This window comes from Salvelinus alpinus, chromosome 26 (assembly GCF_045679555.1).
Source record: "Salvelinus alpinus chromosome 26, SLU_Salpinus.1, whole genome shotgun sequence".
Lineage (NCBI taxonomy): Eukaryota > Metazoa > Chordata > Actinopteri > Salmoniformes > Salmonidae > Salvelinus > Salvelinus alpinus.
The window spans coordinates 34,052,698-34,073,876 of NC_092111.1; the positions used below are offsets into that span (position 1 = coordinate 34,052,698).

General features: G+C 45.0%; 1 protein-coding gene across 2 annotated transcripts in view; it reads left to right on the forward strand.

The window, feature by feature from the left end:
* Positions 1 to 20,455, forward strand: part of LOC139555224 (ribosome biogenesis protein bop1-like) — an 84,253-nt gene extending 63,798 nt beyond the window's left edge. For both annotated transcript variants that reach the window (XM_071368841.1, XM_071368842.1), the window contains exons 11-16: positions 11,887 to 12,019; positions 12,399 to 12,579; positions 17,902 to 18,193; positions 18,510 to 18,594; positions 18,740 to 18,847; positions 19,385 to 20,455. In XM_071368841.1, the coding sequence (XP_071224942.1) occupies positions 11,887 to 12,019; positions 12,399 to 12,579; positions 17,902 to 18,193; positions 18,510 to 18,594; positions 18,740 to 18,847; positions 19,385 to 19,538 (953 nt within the window). In that variant the 3' untranslated portion in view covers positions 19,539 to 20,455. The remainder of the gene's footprint in view (positions 1 to 11,886; positions 12,020 to 12,398; positions 12,580 to 17,901; positions 18,194 to 18,509; positions 18,595 to 18,739; positions 18,848 to 19,384) is intronic.
* The last annotated feature ends 724 nt before the right edge of the window (positions 20,456 to 21,179 follow it).

The following is a 21,179-nucleotide window of genomic DNA, read 5'->3' on the forward strand; positions in this document are numbered from 1 at the left end:
TAGTTTCCCTCAGTTTAATATGTTCTGAGCCTGGGGGACAATGTCAGATATGAAGTAAGGGCCCCAGCCATATAAAATGAAGGTGGCTTTGTCTTTCCACAGTCATGAGGTATTGCTGACTGGAGATTTGAACTCTTTACTCAGCACTAGGACAAAAGCCAGTGACTAGGTAAATTATTGTAGTAACTGTACAGTATGAAAAGTTCAGGACGTATTGAGAATAATATACATTTATGAAATACACTGAACAAATATATAAACGCAACAATTTCAAAGATTTTACTGAGTTACAGTTCATATAATGAAATCAGTGTGTGTGTGTAAAAATATATATTCACGTGTGTATATATACGTGTGTAAGTATATATATATATATATATACACACCACCTGCAGAACCACTCCTTTATTGGGGGTGTCTTGCTAATTGCCTATAATTTCCACCTGTTGTCTATTCCATTTGCACAACAGCATATATATGTATATATATACACTGCTCAAAAAAATAAAGGGAACACTTAAACAACACAATGTAACTCCAAGTCAATCACACTTCTGTGAAATCAAACTGTCCACTTAGGAAGCAACACTGATTGACAATAAATTTCACATGCTGTTGTGCAAATGGAATAGACAAAAGGTGGAAATTATAGGCAATTAGCAAGACACCCCCAATAAAGGAGTGGTTTTGCAGGTGGTGACCACAGACCACTTCTCAGTTCCTATCCTTCCTGGCTGATGTTTTGGTCACTTTTGAATGCTGGCGGTGCTTTCACTTTAGTGGTAGCATGAGACGGAGTCTACAACCCACACAAGTGGCTCAGGTAGTGCAGCTCATCCAGGATGGCACATCAATGCGAGCTGTGGCAAGAAGGTCTGCTGTGTCTGTCAGCGTAGTGTCCAGAGCATGGAGGCGCTACCAGGAGACAGGCCAGTACATCAGGAGACGTGGAGGAGGCCGTAGGAGGGCAACAACCCAGCAGCAGGACCGCTACCTCCGCCTTTGTGCAAGGAGGAGGAGGAGGAGCACTGCCAGAGCCCTGCAAAATGACCTCCAGCACGCCACAAATGTGCATGTGTCTGCTCAAACGGTCAGAAACAGACTCCATGAGGGTGGTATGAGGGCCCGACGTCCACAGGTGGGGGTTGTGCTTACAGCCCAACACCGTGCAGGACGTTTGGCATTTGCCAGAGAACACCAAGATTGGCAAATTCGCCACTGGCGCCCTGTGCTCTTCACAGATGAAAGCAGGTTCACACTGAGCACATGTGACAGACGTGACAGAGTCTGGAGACGCCGTGGAGAACGTTCTGCTGCCTGCAACATCCTCCAGCATTACCGGTTTGGCGGTGGGTCAGTCATGGTGTGGGGTGGCATTTCTTTGGGGGGCCGCACAGCCCTCCATGTGCTCGCCAGAGGTAGCCTGACTGCCATTAGGTACCGAGATGAGATCCTCAGACCCCTTGTGAGACCATATGCTGGTGCGGTTGGCCCTGGGTTCCTCCTAATGCAAGACAATGCTAGACCTCATGTGGCTGGAGTGTGTCAGCAGTTCCTGCAAGAGGAAGGCATTGATGCTATGGACTGGCCCGCCCGTTCCCCAGACCTGAATCCAATTGAGCACATCTGGGACATCATGTCTCGCTCCATCCACCAACGCCACGTTGCACCACAGACTGTCCAGGAGTTGGCGGATGCTTTAGTCCAGGTCTGGGAGGGGATCCCTCAGGAGACCATCCGCCACCTCATCAGGAGCATGCCCAGGCGTTGTAGGGAGGTCATACAGGCACGTGGAGGCCACACACACTACTGAGCCTCATTTTGACTTGTTTTAAGGACATTACATCAAAGTTGGATCAGCCTGTAGTGTGGTTTTCCACTTTAATTTTGAGTGTGACTCCAAATCCAGACCTCCATGGGTTGATAAATTTGATTTCCATTGATCATTTTTGTGTGATTTTGTTGTCAGCACATTCAACTATGTAAAGAAAAAAGTATTTAATAAGAATATTTCCTTCATTCAGATCTAGGATGTGTTATTTTAGTGTTCCCTTTATTTTTTTGAGCAGTGTGTGTATATATGTGTATATATATATATATGGATTTCACATGACTTGGAATACAGATATGCATCTGTTGGTCACAGATACCTTTTTCTTAAAAAGGTAGGGGTGTGGATCAGAAAACCAGTCGGTATCTGGTGTGACCAATACCCTCCTGCAGCGCAACACTTGTCCTTCGCGGATAAATGGCACGACAATGGGCCTCAGGATCTCGTCACGGTATCTCTGTGCATTCAAATTGCCATCAATAAAATACAATTGTGTTCGTTGTCAGCTTATGCCTGCCCATAACATAATCCCACCGCCACCATGGGGCACTCTGTTTACAACGTTGACATCAGAAAACCGCTCACCCACACAACGCCATACACGTGGTCTGTGGTTGTGAGGCCGGTTGGACGTACTGCCGAATTCTCTAAAATGACGGAGGCGGCTTATGGTAGAGAAATTAACATTCAATTCTCTGGCAACAGCTCTGGTGGACATTCCTGCTGTCAGCATTCCAATTGCATGCTCCTTCAACTTGAGACATCTGTGGCATTGCTGTGTGACAAAACGGCACATTTTAGTGGCCTTTTATTGTCCCCATCACAAGGTGCAGCTGTGTAATGATCATGATGTTTAATCAGCTTCTTGATATGCCACACCTGTCAGGTGAATGGATTATCTTGACAAAGGAGAAATGCTCACTAACAGGGATGTAAGCAAATGTGTGCTGAGAGAAATAAGCTTTTTGTGCATATGAAACCCTTTACATGTTGTTTAAGAACTTTATTCCCTGGCCTTACTCTTCTATGACAGCCATGGAAATCTCTATTCCCCAAGCCATAGTCATACTGTAGGGATGTTTTACTGTATGGTATGTAGTTTAATATCAGCACTGAATAGACTGGTCAGTCGCCTACAGGGACGACTACAAAATGGTGGCAATAACACCTGTTTTGATTACATTTCCATTCACACTAGTACCAGGCCCTCCAAGTGTAGGAAGGAGTGAGAGAGGGGCGACGTGGGCTAGTCAGAGAAAGACGGGAGAGGGAAGTGAAGAAGGAAGGATAGAGTGAGTGAGCGAGGCTGCCTGGCAGCAATTTAGTGGCAATGTCTGTTAAGCCGTCCATAATAAAGGATTCATAAAGGCCCATATGCAAAACCACTACAGTCAGCGCCACTCTTTTGTATTGCTGTAAAATATATTAAACCAGTCGTAAAACCCTCTTTCCCACAGTAAAAATGGCAGTTGACAACCTCCCAGGAATTGCAGCTCCCCCCTTCTTCAATTTGTTTTCCTATTGTGTGAGGGTTGACAGATAATTCATTCCATATCAGTGTGTGGTGCTTTTTAATGATGGCTGTTTCTTTGACCCACCCTGTCTCCAAATAGGGGACTGTCTGGGGTAGTGCTAGCTAGCGCAGGGGGCTAACGCCAACCCCACCACACCAAGCCCGTACTCACTGCTCACTAACTCAACCACGATAAAGTTGGAAAATATTATTACGAAGAAGCTACCAAGGCCAACAGCAGTAAAAACACAGTCAGACAATGTCCCCATGTAAAAAAAATTTTTTTTTTAAACGAACGAAAAAAACACTTGTAACAGGAAACCAAAGTAATGCTGTGAAATCATTTGTCGGTTGTGTCATACATTCTTCTGGAGACGTCCAAAACTGTAAAACATGACGATGACCTACCCCACACCCAGCATGCCCTCTCTTCTTCAGGACTGGAGTGACTTTTATACACTTTATAAGTATGCCATTTTTTTAAATGCTAAGAGGCATTCCAAACCTCTTACAACCGGTATAGTCTGAGTCCCAAGTGGAATCCTCTTCCCTATATAGTGTACTACATTTTACCAGGGCCCATAGGTACAACCACAGGGCTTTGGTCAAAAGTAGTGCACTGTGTAGGGCAGTATTTCCCAACACTGGTCCTCGAGTACCCTCAACAGTACACATTTTTATTGTAACCCTGGACAAGCACACTTGATTGAACTTGTCAACTAATTATCAAGCCTTCAGTGAGTTGAATGGGGTGTGTTTGTCAAGGGGTACAACGGAACTGTGCAGTGTTGGGGGTACTGGAGGACCAGGGTTGGGAAACACTGATGGAGGGAATAGAGTGTTATGAGACACAGACGTGGGACATTGTACTGATCATCCTGGGTTGGACTCGGGCTTGACTGTGTACTGTATATTCACACCCTCACTCCCAGCAGTAAACAAACTGGGGTTCTGGTGTTCCCGGCTCAACATTCCATACTAATGATGTGGCCACAATGGGTAACTTGGTGCGGTGGCAGCTCCTCCAGCTCCAGCCCTGCGGGTGGCGTTCCCTCTGAACTCTGGATAGGGCTGAACACGCAACCTTCAACCCTTCCCTGGTGGTTATGACCGGGAAGGACGGAATGCCTTCCTCCACACGCTGGTCGGGTTGGGATTAGAATGTCACTGGCTTTTTATGGAACTACAGAATCCTATGTATGGAACAGGTTTGTCTCATAGAAATGTAGCCTGCCTTTTACTAACCACATCTGGTTGGGCCAGAGCTGGCCCCTCACATTTTGTTTTGAAGGACCTGTGACATCATAGACACTAAGGCTAGGTTAACTCCCCTAGCTAGTCCCCTTCTCTCTGTCTCTCTCTTTCTCCTATCCACAACATCAAACCCAGCTGAATATAGCTAGTCATTCTTGTAAAAGAACACACAAGTGTTGCTTTGGTACACAACTGCAAATTATCTGGGCTGGTTGTGGACATGTGAGTGGTCCGTCCCAGGCGGGCAGCCCAGGGACAGAGGCCACAACAGGAAGAACACAGCCCTGAGAACCAGAGGGAAATAACACGCACCAATGGCACCACTACCAAGATGGTACCATAACTGATTGTCATGTTTTTGTGAGTTAGTTGACTGTTTCTGTGAGGGTCCTTGTCAGAGAGTGTACAAAACATTAAGAACACTTGCTCTTTCTATGACACAGACTGACCAGGTGAATGCTATGATCCCTTATGTCACTTGATAAATCCACTCAAATCAGTGTAGATGAAGGGGAGGAGAGAGGTTAATAAAATATTTTTATGCCTTGAGACATGAAGGGTGAATGGGCAGGGCAAATGTATTTAAGTGCCTTTGAATGGGGTATGGTAGTAGGTGCCAGGTGAACCGGTTTGTGTCAAGAACTGCAACGCTGCTGGGTTTTTCATGTCTATCAAGAATGGTCCACCACCCAAAGGACATCCAGCCAACTTGACACAACTTTGGTCAACATGGGCCGCATCCCTGTCAAATGCTTTCGACACCTTGTAGAGTCCCATTCCTCAACGAATTGAGGCTATTCTGAGGGCAAAAGTGTATGTATATTGACATAAGCTGTTTTGTGAAGGTTTAAATCCTAAGCAACCTGCCTACACATGGTTGGAAGTATAATACCAACATAGCTACTGTGGGTCAAAGCTGTGTCTTTGAAAACTTTTCGTAGCACATGGGTGGTGCTCATGTAAAATGTCCTTTATTTTTCAGCTTCAGACCAATGCCTACTTCTCACTTAAAAGTTAGTTTTCTGTTTTTAATGTCCATGGTTTTTACATTGAAAGGTGATGATACCAGGGATTTGTCTGCCATATAAACCATTGGGCCGGCCGCCTAAGCCTACGTTGTTATGGAAAAACACTTTCAGTGTAAACCTATGACAAAAAACAAATAAAAGTATGTAGAAAAGATAATGGACCTATATATTGTTTTATAAGATCCGCCAAAATAAAATCTAAACAATCAGAGGAATTAAATTTTAAAAAACAATTTATTTAACCGTATTGATTTTTACGTTTGAGCAAAAGAACACCGCATTAGCCATGGAGAAATGCATAGAATTGCAGCTACGTGGTAGAATGTGTATAATTTCAGGAAATGTACTATAAAACTGAAAAAATGGCTTTAAAAAAAATATGGGTGGCCTCTAAAATGTTTGAAAAAGTTCTGCTGCACCCACTGCCACGCCCACCACCTAAGGCCCTTTTTGATCCAGAAAAAAACTGGATTATACAACAAATGGCAACAGAAATAATGTAGTTATTTGTATTTATTTCATATTAACTACTGATTTTACAAAGGTAAGCAAAATAATTAAATAATAATGTAAGCAATCAGTAAACTGATGACAAAGCAAACAGATTTTAGCTAATTTATTAAAAAACAAGAAAAATACCTTATTTACATAAGTATTCAGACCCTTTGCTATGAGACTCGACATTGAGCTCAGGTGCATCCTATTTCCAGTGATCATCCTTGATGTTTCTACAACTTGATTGGAGTCCACTTGTGGTAAATTCAATTGATTGGACATGATTTGGAAAGGCACACACCTGTCTATATAAAGATCCCTCAGTTGACAGTGCATGTCAGAGCAAAAACCAAGCCATGAGGTCGAAGGAATTGTCCGTAGAGCTCCGAGACAGGATTGTGTCAAGGCACAGATCTGGGGAAAGATACCAAGCACATTTCTGCAGCATTGAAGGTCCCCAAGCCCACAGTGGCCTCCATCATTCTTAAATGTAAGAAGTTTGGAATCACCAAGACTCTTCTTAGAGCTGGCCAAACTGAGAAATCGGGGGAGAAGAGCCTTGGTCAGAGAGGTGACCAAGAACCCGATGGTCACTCTGACAGAGCTCTAGAGTTCCTCTGTGTAGATGGGAGAACCTTCCAGAAGGACAAGAATCTCTGTAGCACTTCACCGATCAGGCCTTTATGGTGGAGTGGCCAGACGGAAGCCACTCCTCAGTAAAAGGCACATGACAGCACACTATGAGTTTGCCAAAAGGCACCTAAAGAGTCTCAGACCATGAGAAACAAGATTCTCTGGTCTGATGAAACCAAGATTGAACTCTTTGGCCTGAATGCCAAGCATCACGTCTGGAGGAAACCTGGCACCATCCCTATGGTGGTGGCAGCATCATGCTGTGGGGATGTTTTTCTGCAGCAGGGACTGGGAGACTAGTCAGGATCAAGGGAAAGATGAACGGAGCAAAGTATAGAGACATCCTTGATGAAAACCTACTCCAGAGTTCTCAGGACCTCAGACTGGGGTGAAGGTTCACCTTGCAAAAGGACAATGACCCTAAGCACACAGCCAACACAATGCAGGAATGGCTTCGGGGCAAGTCTCTGAATGTCCTTGAGTGGCTCAGCCAGAGCCCGTACTTGAACCCGATCGAACATCTCTGGAGAGACCTGAAACTAGCTGTGCGGTGACGCTCCCAATCCAACCTGATAGAGTTTGAGAGGATCTGCAGAGAAGAATGGGAGAAACTCCCCAAATACAGGTGTGCCACGCTTGTAAAGTCATACCCAAGAAGACTCAAGGTTGTAATCGCTGCCAAGGTACTGAGTAAAGAGTCTGAATACTAATGTAAGTGTGAGATTTCAGTGCTACATTTTTTTTTTTTGTACTGTTTTTATGGGGTATTGTGAAGATTTGAGGGGTAAAAAACAATGTAATACATTTTAGAATAAGGCTAATGTAACAATATGTGGAAAAAGTCAAAGGGTCTGAATACTTTCCGACGGCACTGTACAATTCAGGGATGGCCACAATTTGCTATTGAAGAGCTACAGGGTTATGCAGATTTTCTTGTTCAAGCCCAGTTCTATCACACCAGATTCTACAGCCGAGGTCTCGGTGAACAGCCGAGGTCTCGGTGAACAGCCGAGGTCTCGGTGAACAGCCGAGTAGTAGAATCAGGTGTGGTAGCACTGGGCTTGAACAAAAAAGCCTGCATAAACCTGTGGCTCATCAATAGCAATTTTGGTAACTCCTGACACAAAATAAAGTCATTAGACAAGTACAAAACAGAATACATATTTACAAAACTGACATTGGATAGGTGTTGTAAATCCTTCATCTACAAACGTTCTTAGTAATGCTGTACACAGTGGCAGGTAGCCTGGCGGGTAGGAGCATATGGTCAGTAACAGTATAAATATGTTATGACCCTGAGCAAGGCAATTAACCCAGTGTTCCCTGGGAGTCGATGATGTTGATTAAGGCAGCCCTAGCACCTCTCTGATTCAGAGGGGTTGGGTTAAATGCGGAAGACACATTTCAGTTGAATGCATTCAGTTGTACAACTGACTAGGTATCCCCCTTTCCACAGCTGTCCAACTCCACTAAAAGAGCACAAATTCCCACAAGGCCAGTACAAATATGAAAACAGATGGGAGTACTCACAGATTTGGAACAGAACATACATACTGATAGTGTGCAATGTACTGTGTGCATATTAATAAGCATAGGTCGTTTGTCAGCTCCACTTGGGCCAACTTGACACATTTCTTAGCTTCTCAAATTACAGAAAGTGGCGCCTGAAAAGGATTGTTTACAACCTGTGCAATTTATCGCGTGCATTTGTACGGTAGGGATGGCGTGTATCTGACGGATGAGGACAACGTCTTCCTTGAGAGTTGGTGTCCACTGTTCTGTCCTCTGTAGTAGCAAGACGCGCGTACTAGTACACATCACACTTTTAAGAGACACATAGTACATTCAAATAAGCGCAGACCGTGCATTGCATTTTCATTTTTTTTTGCATGTACGCGCCTGTGTGTGGGGAACGGGAGTCAAAATAGCCATGTTATCGAACCCACGGTGGTGACGCTCACCGTTACAAACCCTGTTATGGCTACTGTCTACTTTAACACTATTTAAATGGACAGTCCGGTGATGACAGAAAGTGTTTGTTAATTCACTCAGTACTGATTTGAACGTTTATTTCTCTTGTTTGGGGGGGGGACGTCAAACAGTTGATTTGTTGAAAACAGTTTCATTTAATCACATAGCTAACCAAGTTAGCAAGCATGCCGTTTTGGGAGGGGACTGGCAACAGGTCGCGCAAGCAAGCAATTATCATTGATGTTTTACCTGAATGCTTCTTATGCAACCCGCACCCCTGCTAATTTTTACTTGTGGATAGCAACTAAGTTATAGGTTTTCATGGAACACATTGAAAAGTAACTTGACACTGTGTTGGTAAGTCTGCGAATTTGAAGTAAGTTATAGTGACATCAAGAAAATGTAATTGACAAGAGGGAGCGTACTGAATTAATGGATCTTCAAACAGCGACACGTCTGTTCTGGTGTGTCAATGTTTTATAAATTAGCAGCATGTCAGTTTTCCAAAGGTTTTGTGTATCTAACTGGCTATAATGGCAGCCAATGACTTTCACTAGCTTATTTGTTTTTCCTTTGATTTAAACCTTCTATAGCCAAATATAACTAGCTAGCTACTAGCCTTCTAACGTATTACTAGCTAGCTGCTACTGTTGCGCAGCAACCGAGTTCCACCCAGGTTTAGATAAGATTCGTCTGTAAAGATGTTAGCATTGTCAGCACATCGTGTTGTGAGAGTGATACATTGTGAATTGAATACATTTTTGCCCCTACAAATGCATTCAGTCCAAATGAGCCTAATTGTCACTGTAGCCTCGTTTTAATCCGATATCTAGAATTTGAGCTAGGTTTGGGCAACAAAAAAAATCTGACGCCCCAATGCAAACGACCATGTCAAAAATCCGGTATATTGATTCTCGGTAGAAGAATAACGCTGTTGCTACATGACTTTCAAACCAAGGTGCCCTAGAAAGTCCTCAGTCCGTCATTCCCTCCGCCTGGAGTCAGTTGATCGTGCTGACCAATAGCGCTGCTCTTGTCTGTTGACTTACATTGTGGTTTGCACTCGTCCACTGTGCCTTGAACTGTGCTCTGATGTTACAAACCACGCGTCCGTTTTAGTTTTATTCTCTAATTTTGCTAAATGTTCTTATCCTGTCCAGTGACACAGCCTTGTATTTATGTCAGATTGATGTCCATAGCCCCCCAAAAAAATATATCCTTGTCGTATTCTCAAGTAAGTGAGTAAGCGCACTCCAAACTCTTGGATCTGCCCCAGCTATGTATTTCAGAGTAAACCATTGACATTGACCTCGAATTTAAGGAAGTCCCCTCAATAGAAAAGACGAGGAGAGTTCTTAACCCAGTTTTACAGCCTTAGACCTCTCCCTCTCCTCAAACACAAGTGTTGAGTTTCCAATGTGTCCACATGCGACTCCCTCGACCCTTCGGCCAATCCACCGGCTGAACCACAGCTATGCGCTGCCAGACGGACTGGTCTCGCGCTCATACTCTCCCTCTAAACCGCAAGCTGGACACAACCTCGCCGGGCCGGGTCGGGCCTGTCCCTCCAGTTCTATATCCGTCGCTGCCGCAGGGCTCAGTACTTAAAAAGTGATTATGGTTTTTCGAGTTATTACACTCCACCCTCCGGTCTGGAGCCTCTCCCCCCCCTTGTTTTCTATGCGTTTATGGAGCATGCAGGTATAAAAGTAAAAATACGACTTTTTATTTTACTACTACTGCCTTCCGCTCATACGTTGGAGTAGCATAGCGTCGGTGGTGTTATCGAAGGTGGTTGGTTTGCGTAGTGCCTGCGGGTTCACAGTTTTCCTTATTGTGTGCCAGCAGTAAGGAGAGATGTGGTATTGATTGGGACCTCTTTTTTTTCTCCACTCTTTCTTTCTCAAACAAACCCCCTAACAGGAAAAGGGAGACAAACATAAGCAGGGGTTCATTCATGCCAAAGTATTGTCCAAAGAAAAGGTATATTAGAAATGTCAGTGCTCCGTTGGCTCCTAACAGAGGTGTGGTGGCAAACGAAACAGCAAAAGCAGACCAGTACAGGAGGTTGCCAAAGATTCTAGAAAGATCTACAACGGATATAGAACTTGAATATGACTGCTCCATGGCTAGTAGACACATTATGACAAAGAAAAAACATGTCAACCTGAATGCAAATTATCTTTTGGCAGTGCTCGCCAGTGATACTGCACGTACTCCCAGAAGGCATTAGTCCTAAATGGCATCCTATTCCCTACATAGTGCACTACTTTTTACCAGAGCAGCACATACGGTCGTACGATGTAGGTGAATTGGAGCGCGGCCTTGGTGTGTCCAGATCGGCCAATGATGTGTCAGGCAGCGGCGGTGGTTTCACAGGCAGTTGGAGAGGAGAGGCAGAGCGAGGGAGCGAGAGCTGCGTTCAGGAAGAGCGTCTGTTTTCACTCAGCTGATGGGCAGCCCAGGAAATCTGTACCGTTCCTCTGTATGGCTGCTTATACACACAGACACACACGGATAACTTTTGAACACGTGAACCATACACACAAACGGATCACTTTTGAACTCATGTGAACCACACACAAACATACAACTTTACACACACACACACACAGTTAATTGATAATGTATTGAAGAGGCGTACGTTCTATTTTTGCTATATAAAGATGAGCTACATTACCCTGAGGTAATGTCTGAACTTCTACTATTACTGTGTATCACATTATTATTATTATTATTAATCAACACAGGCTCCATCCCAAATGGCACCCTATTCTCTATATAGGGAACTATTGTTGACCAGGGCCCGTAGGGTCTGAAGTAGTGCCTTACGTATGGAATAGGATACCAGTTAGGACGCGCGTACAGTCTCCCATAAACTAACCCCTGTCTAAGCTGTGACACAAACCAGGCCCAATCCCCCTCTACCCCTGTGCCATTAGTTTGTGATCCCCTCTCATATAGGTTAGTCAGCCTGCTAGCCTCTGAGCTCTCCCGGTTTATTTATGGGCTACTTTAACACTTTCACGCTGTGGTAACTCAACGAGGCCTGGGGTCCAGAGACCACACTTTCTGCCAGGGCACACACAGTCACACACACTGCTGTTATGGGCCCCCTGTTGTCTCTGGTGGTCTGACGTTTGACCCCTCTCTCCCTCCAGGCTCAGACGACTGTACGGTGCGCTTCTGGGAGGTCAACACGGGGCGATGCATGAAGACGCTGGAGGTGGGCGGAGCTGTGAAGAGCGTGGCGTGGAACCCCAACCCGGCCGTCTGCCTGGTGGCTGTGTGCTTGTAAGTCTCCTCCTCCAACAGTCTCTTTCCTCCTAATGGTTGCTCCACTCTTTCCTATGTCCTGAGTTCTCCTCTGTGTCTTCATCACTGAACATACAGTATACTTTGTGTGTTCACAGACCGAATGATTTCATAGTGTAGTTTCAGAGGTTAACCAATAACCACTGCAACCAGTTTATAATTGTTAGTATGTGGTACTACTGATGCCGCTGTCAACAAACTTTGAGAGGACTTTTCCTCTTTACTGTTGTGACATTCTCGTGACTTTAGCAACCTAACTTCTAGATAACCCTGTAGGGTCCTATAGTCCACTGTCACTCTGACTCTTTCTCTCTTGGTCTCTCTCTCCCTATCACTCCCTCCCCCCTCTCTCCCTCAGTGAGAGTACAGTGCTGCTGTTGAACCCAGCTCTGGGAGACAAACTGGTGGTGAGCTCCACAGACCAGCTGATTACCTCCTATGAGCCCCCAGAGGAGGACAAGGAGCAGGCTGTTACGTGGGCTCTGTCTGAGGGCCCGGAGCACAACAATGGCCACCGCCTCGCCCTCACCCACCCCAAGGTAAGAGTCCTGAACCTACCCTCACAGACTTATTCTCACAGGGCTCGACATTAACACTTGTCCTCTTGTCCGGGTAAAGCACAAAAAAAGTTGGACAGAATATAGATTTAAGTTCTCCGAATGGCCAAGTAAAAAAAAAAATGACACATCACAATACCAAACAATTACTCTGATCAGAAAGCCTACAGGTAAAGTGTAGGTGATATGTATGTTGCCTACAGCGTCATGTCCAAACCCATGCTGACATGACGGAGGCGGCAGAAAATGTAGCATAACTTTAATGAGCCTTTTAATTAGGGCCTACATAAATATAGGCTTAACGCCAGTCATGTTTTACAAAATATAATGAAGGATAATTAACGTTGACGTCTAAAGGCTCGATTCTGTCAAAATACTCAAGGTGTGGTTTGTTCATATCAAATGGTCGCTAGAGAATAAAGGACGTGGCGCACCGCACATCACCCACCTTGAGTCTGATCGGAGACGGTCAGCATTTTGAAACTATTTAATCATTAACTTCATTGTTTAAAACCTCAACGTTTTCTGTCGTTTTATGAAGTGTCTTACCTTGTTTCAAAGTAGCCTAGCAAAAATACGATCCTAGACATTTTGGGGGAATTATTTTATAAATACTTAATATGCCATAGAAACCAGCATTTTTCTCATGTTGGGTTTTCAAATCAATGTTATTTTATTGTCCGGCAGCAAAAGGCATAATCCCAGTCATATTAGGGACCCATGCTAGTTGGTGATAATCCCAGTCATATTAGGGGCCCATGCTAGTTGGTGATAATCCCAGTCATATTAAGGACCCATGCTAGTTGGTGATAATCCCAGTCATATTAGGGACCCATGCTAGTTGGTGATAATCCCAGTCATATTAGGGACCCATGCTAGTTGGTAATAATCCCAGTCATATTAGGGACCCATGCTAGTTGGTGATAATCCCAGTCATATTAGGGACCCATGCTAGTTGATGATAATCCCAGTCATATTAGGGACCCATGCTAGTTGATGATAATCCCAGTCATATTAGGGACCCATGCTAGTTGATGATAATCCCAGTCATATTAGGGACCCATGCTAGTTGATGATAATCCCAGTCATATTAGGGACCCATGCTAGTTGATGATAATCCCAGTCATATTAGGGACCCATGCTAGTTGATGATAATCCCAGTCATATTAGGGACCCATGCTAGTTGATGATAATCCTAGTCATATTAGGGACCCATGCTAGTTGATGCATCTTTAGATTTCCCCTCTTTTTTAAATTTCTGTCACATGACACCGCTCTTGCGTTTGGTGTGTTTTTGAGAACAGTGTTTTCCCACTGCTTACATTTTGGAACATTTGCGTATAGCCTACAGTCATGTGCGTGTTGTTGAGTTTATAATATGAACAAATACAACTTTCAATATTTTAAACTAAAAGGACTGATCTGTTGCATCAGCCTCATTGTTTTCTTTCTTTCTTTTTACAGTTTATGTGCAGTGGTTGTATGAATTTTGGATCTGAGTCGGTTTTTTGCCAAATAGACCCCAAAGAATCCAGGGACAACTGGACACCATTAATTCTGAGCCCAGGAGGGAATTATTTTATAAAGATATAGAAAGTATTTTGGTTGTAAATGTTTCAATATTTTATAGGCTGCCCAACCATCCTCCAGGAGAGCCTTATTAAAGGGGCAGTGTTGTATTTTGAGGCAGGCTTGAATATGCAAAGATCCTAAAGGCAGAGTTTAGCCTACATTTGGTCTTATTCTTTGTTATAAAATATAGTAATGCATTTTAAGTGGTTCATTGCATCATGCAATGATGTGAAAATGGTGTTACTTGAGCTTTAGGACAAGTAAAAAAAAATCTGTTGTTGTCTGAAAGAAAGCCCTGCCTCACCCACACCAAAGTAAGGCCCCGAAACACTCCCAATCCAAGTTAAGTCCCTACCTAACCCAACTCACCCTCACTCACTCATTCACTCCCACCCAACCCTTATCATGACTACTTTAAAGTTAGTGCCCTTCCCTAACCTTCCTCAAGGTAAAGGCTATCCTTAGTACCTCCCTAGGAACCTGACCAAGGTTTATCCTTAGTACCTCCCTAGGAACCTGACCAAGGTTTATCCTTAGTACCTCCCTAGGAACCTGACCAAGGTTTATCCTTAGTACCTCCCTAGGAACCTGACCAAGGTTTATCCTTAGTACCTCCCTAGGAACCTGACCAAGGTTTATCCTTAGTACCTCCCTAGGGTCCTGCCCAAGGTTTATCCTTAGTACCTCCCTAGGAACCTGACCAAGGTTTATCCTTAGTACCTCCCTAGGATCCTGCCCAAGGTTTATCCTTAGTACCTCCCTAGGATCCTGCCCAAGGTTTATCCTTAGTACCTCCCTAGGAACCTGACCAAGGTTTATCCTTAGTACCTCCCTAGGAACCTGACCAAGGTTTCTCCTTAGTACCTCCCTAGGAACCTGACCAAGGTTTATCCTTAGTACCTCCCTAGGAACCTGACCAAGGTTTATCCTTAGTACCTCCCTAGGAGCCTGACCAAGGTTTATCCTTAGTACCTCCCTAGGAGACCTGACCAAGGTTTATCCTTAGTACCTCCCTAGGAACCTGACCAAGGTTTATCCTTAGTACCTCCCTAGGAACCTGACCAAGGTTTATCCTTAGTACCTCCCTAGGAACCTGACCAAGGTTTATCCTTAGTACCTCCCTAGGAACCTGACCAAGGTTTATCCTTAGTACCTCCCTAGGATCCTGACCAAGGTTTATCTAGTACCTCCCTAGGAACCTGACCAAGGTTTATCTAGTACCTCCCTAGGATCCTGACCATGGTTTATCTAGTACCTCCTTAGGATCCTGACCATGGTTTATCTAGTACCTCCCTAGGACCTGACCATGGTTTATCTAGTACCTCCCTAGGATCCTGACCATGGTTTATCTAGTACCTCCCTAGGAACCTGACCATGGTTTATCTAGTACCTCCCTAGGATCCTGCCCATGGTTTATCTAGTACCTCCCTAGGATCCTGCCCAAGGTTTATCTAGTACCTCCCTAGGATCCTGCCCAAGGTTTATCTAGTACCTCCCTAGGATCCTGCCCAAGGTTTATCTAGTACCTCCCTAGGATCCTGACCATGGTTTATCTAGTACCTCCCTAGGATCCTGACCATGGTTTATCTAGTACCTCCCTAGGATCCTGACCATGGTTTATCTAGTACCTCCCTAGGATCCTGACCATGGTTTATCTAGTACCTCCCTAGGATCCTGACCATGGTTTATCTAGTACCTCCCTAGGAACCTGACCATGGTTTATCTAGTACCTCCCTAGGATCCTGCCCAAGGTTTATCTAGTACCTCCCTAGGATCCTGCCCAAGGTTTATCTAGTACCTCCCTAGGATCCTGCCCAAGGTTTATCTAGTACCTCCCTAGGATCCTGCCCAAGGTTTATCTAGTACCTCCCTAGGATCCTGACCATGGTTTATCTAGTACCTCCCTAGGATCCTGACCATGGTTTATCTAGTACCTCCCTAGGATCCTGACCATGGTTTATCTAGTACCTCCCTAGGATCCTGACCAAGGTATATCTAGTACCTCCCTAGGATCCTGACCAAGGTTTATCTAGTACCTCCCTAGGAACCTGACCATGGTTTATCTAGTACCACCCTAGGAACCTGACCATGGTATAAGTCACAGGGACCTCCGAATACCAGATAGAAACATATTCCAATGGAGATACTGTGAACCGCTGTGATGACGTTCAGACATAGGTTTACTGGGGAAAATACAAAAACGTTCTAACATGTGAGCTGTAGCTTGGAGGCCTTTCAGGATTGGCAAAACCGGAGTAGATTGTGGTTAACCTTTTTCCTCAAGTAAATGGAAAGAAATATAAGAGTTCTCTATTTTTTTCCCAATTAAAACAAATATATATTTTATTGTCACAGAATGCTTATGGCATTTGGAAAGCCTACAATACTAATAGAAGCTAAAATAACTGCAGGGAGATTTTCAAGTGTCTGGAGAGTTTATCATTGGATTAATGTACCTTAGCTGTAGTCCTAGATGCACTATAAAACATGTATAGTAAGTAGTAATATCTCCTCCTTTCTCTTTTTATCCCTCCCTCTCTCTTCCTTCTCTCTCCCTCCCTGCTTCCTTCCTTCTCTCTCCCTCCCTGCTTCCTTCCTTCTCTCTCCCTCCCTGCTTCCTTCCTTCTCTCTCCCTCCCTGCTTCCTTCCTTCTCTCTCCCTCCCTGCTTCCTTCCTTCTCTCTCCCTCCCTGCTTCCTTCCTTCTCTCTCCCTCCCTGCTTCCTTCCTTCTCTCTCCCTCCCTGCTTCCTTCCTTCTCTCTCCCTCCCTGCTTCCTTCCTTCTCTCTCCCTCCCTGCTTCCTTCCTTCTCTCTCCCTCCCTGCTTCCTTCCTTCTCTCTCTCTCCCTGCTTCCTTCCTTCCTTCCTTCCTTCTCTCTCCCTCCCTGCTTCCTTCCTTCTCTCTCCCTCCTTCCTTCCTTCTCTCTCCTTCCTTCCTTCCTTCTCTCTCCTTCCTTCCTTCCTTCTCTCTCCTTCCTTCCTTCCTTCTCTCTCCTTCCTTCCTTCTCTCTCCTTCCTTCCTTCCTTCTCTCTCCTTCCTTCCTTCCTTCTCTCTCCTTCCTTCCTTCTCTCTCCTTCCTTCCTTCTCTCTCCTTCCTTCCTTCCTTCCTTCTCTCTCCCTCCTTCCTTCCTTCCTTCTCTCTCCCTCCTTCCTTCCTTCTCTCTCTCTCCCTTCCTTCTCTCTCTCTCCCTTCCTTCTCTCTCCCTCCCTGCTTCCTTCCTTCTCTCTCCCTCCCTGCTTCCTTCCTTCTCTCTCCCTCCCTGCTTCCTTCCTTCTCTCCCTCCCTGCTTCCTTCCTTCCTTCTCTCTCCCTCCTTCCTTCCTTCTCTCTCCTTCCTTCCTTCCTTCTCTCTCCTTCCTTCCTTCCTTCTCTCTCCCTTCCTTCCTTCCTTCTCTCTCCTTCCTTCCTTCCTTCTCTCTCCTTCCTTCCTTCCTTCTCTCTCCTTACTTCCTTCTCTCTCCTTCCTTCCTTCTCTCTCCCTCCTTCCTTCCTTCCTTCTCCCTCCCTCCTTCCTTCCTTCTCTCTCCCTCCTTCCTTCCTTCTCTCTCTCTCCCTCCCTCTTTCCTTCTCTCTCCCTCTTTCCTTCTCTCTCCCTCTTTCCTTCCCTCTCCTCTCTCTCTCCTTTTCCCTCTCCTCTCTCTCCTCTCTCTCTCCTTTTCCCTCCCTCTCTCTCTCCTTCTCCCTTTCTCTCTCTCCTTCTCCCTCCCTCGCTCCTTCTCCCTCTCTCCTCCAGGCAGTGAAGCAGGTAGTTTGGCACGGTAAGGGTGACTACCTGGCCAGCGTCATGCCTGACAACGGCAACAACATGCAGGTGCTGATCCACCAGGTGAGCAAGCGGCGGACGCAGAACCCCTTCCGCAAGAACAAGGGCCTGGTGCAGTGCGTCTCCTTCCACCCGCTGCGGCCCTACTTCTTCGTGGCCACGCAGCGCTACGTGCGCATCTACAACCTCATCAAGCAAGAGCTGACCAAGAAGCTGATGACCAACTGCAAGTGGATCTCCAGCATGGCCATTCACCCTGGAGGTTAGTGCCTCGCCAGAGGTCACAGGTCCCCCTCAGAGAATAATAATAATAATAATAATAATTCTGTTGTACTGTAAAGGGTGTGGAGAGAAGGTGAAATGCACTTTCAATAAAGTTTGATTTGAAGTTCATTCTCAAGGGATTCAAAGTGTTAATATGATCGATAGAGAAGTCTGAGATGAGTGAAATATCTGGACCACTGTCATTTTGGATCAAATTGTTTAAATATGTTTTGATCTACGGCTACTTAGAGAATCCAGGATATTGAGTTGTTCTGACCCATATCTAAATTTCCCTCCTTAATCTTCCTGGTCAGGTGATAACCTGATCTGTGGCAGCTATGACTGCAGACTGGCCTGGTTTGATCTGGACCTCTCCACCAAACCCTACAAGATGCTGCGGTGAGTGAACACCATCCATTCACTTATTCATTTGGAATTATTGACAATGAATCATATTTTGTGACCATGGTTTTTTTAAAGGATGGTTGTTCGTAAGATCTGTGTTCTAGTGGTTCTGAAGTTTTTTTTGTCTGTTTTGTCCCAGGCACCACAAGAAGGCTTTGAGGGGCGTGGCCTATCACACACACTACCCCCTATTCGCCTCTGGTGCTGATGATGGCAGTGTGATCATCTGTCACGGCATGGTCTACAAGTAAGTCATCACACCTACTGTACAATACAATATTACCTCTTCTCTCTCTCTTTAATCTTCCTCATTTCTCTCTTCTGTCTGTCTCTCAAGTCTCACTCTCTCTCAATGTCTCTGAACCCATTTTTGGCTGTCCTCCATCACATATCCACAACCATAGAGCCAGTTAGGTCATAAACATCTATTTTAGTAAGGGTAATGAAGCGTGTACCGTAAGGGCAACACATCTCTCGATACAACCCCTTCATCAGTCTCCCTCTAATTAGATCTCTTTATATTACAACCAAAGATGGAATGTTATTTTTGGCCCGTTTTCAACTCGCCTAAATGTCGATGCCTATTGTACAGACTGTTTCCTGTATTGTACCTTTTTATTTAGACAGTATAACCCTCAACGGCATTTGAATGAAGAAAGTCACTTTAGAATATTGTCTGTGTTCCATATTCTGCAGTGTTCTGATGTCATAACTCATCTCTCTATCCATCTATCTTTCTCTCGTTATCTCTCCCTCTTCCCCTACCTCTCTCTTTCTCTCACAGTGACCTGCTCCAGAACCCTCTCATTGTTCCAGTCAAGGTACTAAAGGGTCACCAGATCACCCACGACCTGGGGGTCCTAGACGTGACCTTCCACCCCACCCAGCCCTGGGTGTTCTCCTCAGGGGCCGATGCCACCATCCGCCTCTTCACCTAAACCATCTCTACTGTCACCTTGGTTACGTCAAATTACTCCATATTCCCTATATAGTGACAAGAGCTGTGCACTATATAGGAAATAGGGATACCTCCGGTTACATCTCAAATGGCACCCTATTCCCTAGACGGTGCACTACTTTTGAACAGGGCCCCTATGTGGTTGGAGCACTATGTAGGGAACATGGTTTGACTTGAGCCAGAGACCACATTGAAGTACCTGACCGCAGCTTGTTTTAACCTGCAGCCTCACCTGAAAACAAATGACCAACAGAGGCTGATTTTGAGATGTGTGTATTTAAGATGCTTCCCAGACTCCTCCCCTGTCCTCTGATGGCTATCCCTGAGGGAAGAATCAATCAAGTGCCTGATATCATGCATATTATCCTCATGTTTAGTAGCCATGTTAGTATTTGTCCAAGCTAAGAGAACACCGAACACCAACCACACAGCCATAATCTCTCTCTCGCTAAGTGAAACTGAGACTGTAAAAACAAGTCAAATCTGGACTGGGCAGGAAAGCCCATTTCTGTCTCTGTAGCTGTTCTGTACAGCTGCCTCATAGCAGCGCATAAGAGTGGAACCACTAATGCTTGGACACTTCAGACATCCCCTGTGACAAAATATACTGTATATCCAGAGAAGGAACTTGCCAATAGAAACAACTATGGAGAACAAAGCTGTTGTGGGCCCCCAGAAGGCCCCTGTCCTATAAGTATATGTGTAAATCTCTGAGTGTACGCAATGGATGTCCAGTTGAGGTTCCTGAGGACTACTGTCAATGACATCAGACTAGTGTTATGATATATGAGCCTTTTTTAACCTCGTTTGAATTGTAAAACCTTCTGACTGCTTTTCACGACAACTTTGTCTGTCTGCTACAAGTATTTCTTTATAATTAAAACTGGTGTTCCCTGAGGCGTCTGAAGTGTGTTTTGTTTGAGTCTCGCTCTTCATTCTCTTTTGCATCGCCTGGTCAGGGAGGGTGAACTCAACCTCTGAAATAAATGCAACCAGGGATGTGGGTTTTCCTGCTCATCTCAGCCCTAGACGAGAGCCATCACAAAGTGGTGGATTATAGATCAGTCTCTGTCAGGGCTGTGCTGTGCTACACTGCACACCTGTGTTTCTATCACACACTCTCACACACAGCGCTCTATCAGAGCCTTTGCCTAAAATTACACCCTATTCCCTATGTAGTGCACTACTTTTGGCCAGGGCCCGTAGGTCTCTGAAGCACTACTTTTGACAAATGGCCCGTAGGTCTCTGGTCAAAAATGTTGCACTATATAGGGAATAGGGTGCCATTTGGGTCTCTCCAGTGGATACAGTGTACTGCACTGCTGTCTGAGCTGGTTAAACATTCATGGCTTCACTGTATGTGGTCACAAAAGGTTTCTGGCTCAGAGACAGTCAATGTTTTAGCTATGGTCTGACTCTGAAAGCATTGTGAATTAAATGTGATTTGAGAAATGTTGACGTTGTTTTCAAAGCAATGCTATATCCGATGTTCTAGATTACAATACGAACGGTGAGGGAACAGAAGTATACAGTACAGCTGGGTGATATGCATGTTCTAGATAATGTCTGTGTATGTTATAGCCTAGGCCCTAGATATTTGTACCTCAGCTGTTGGCGTCAT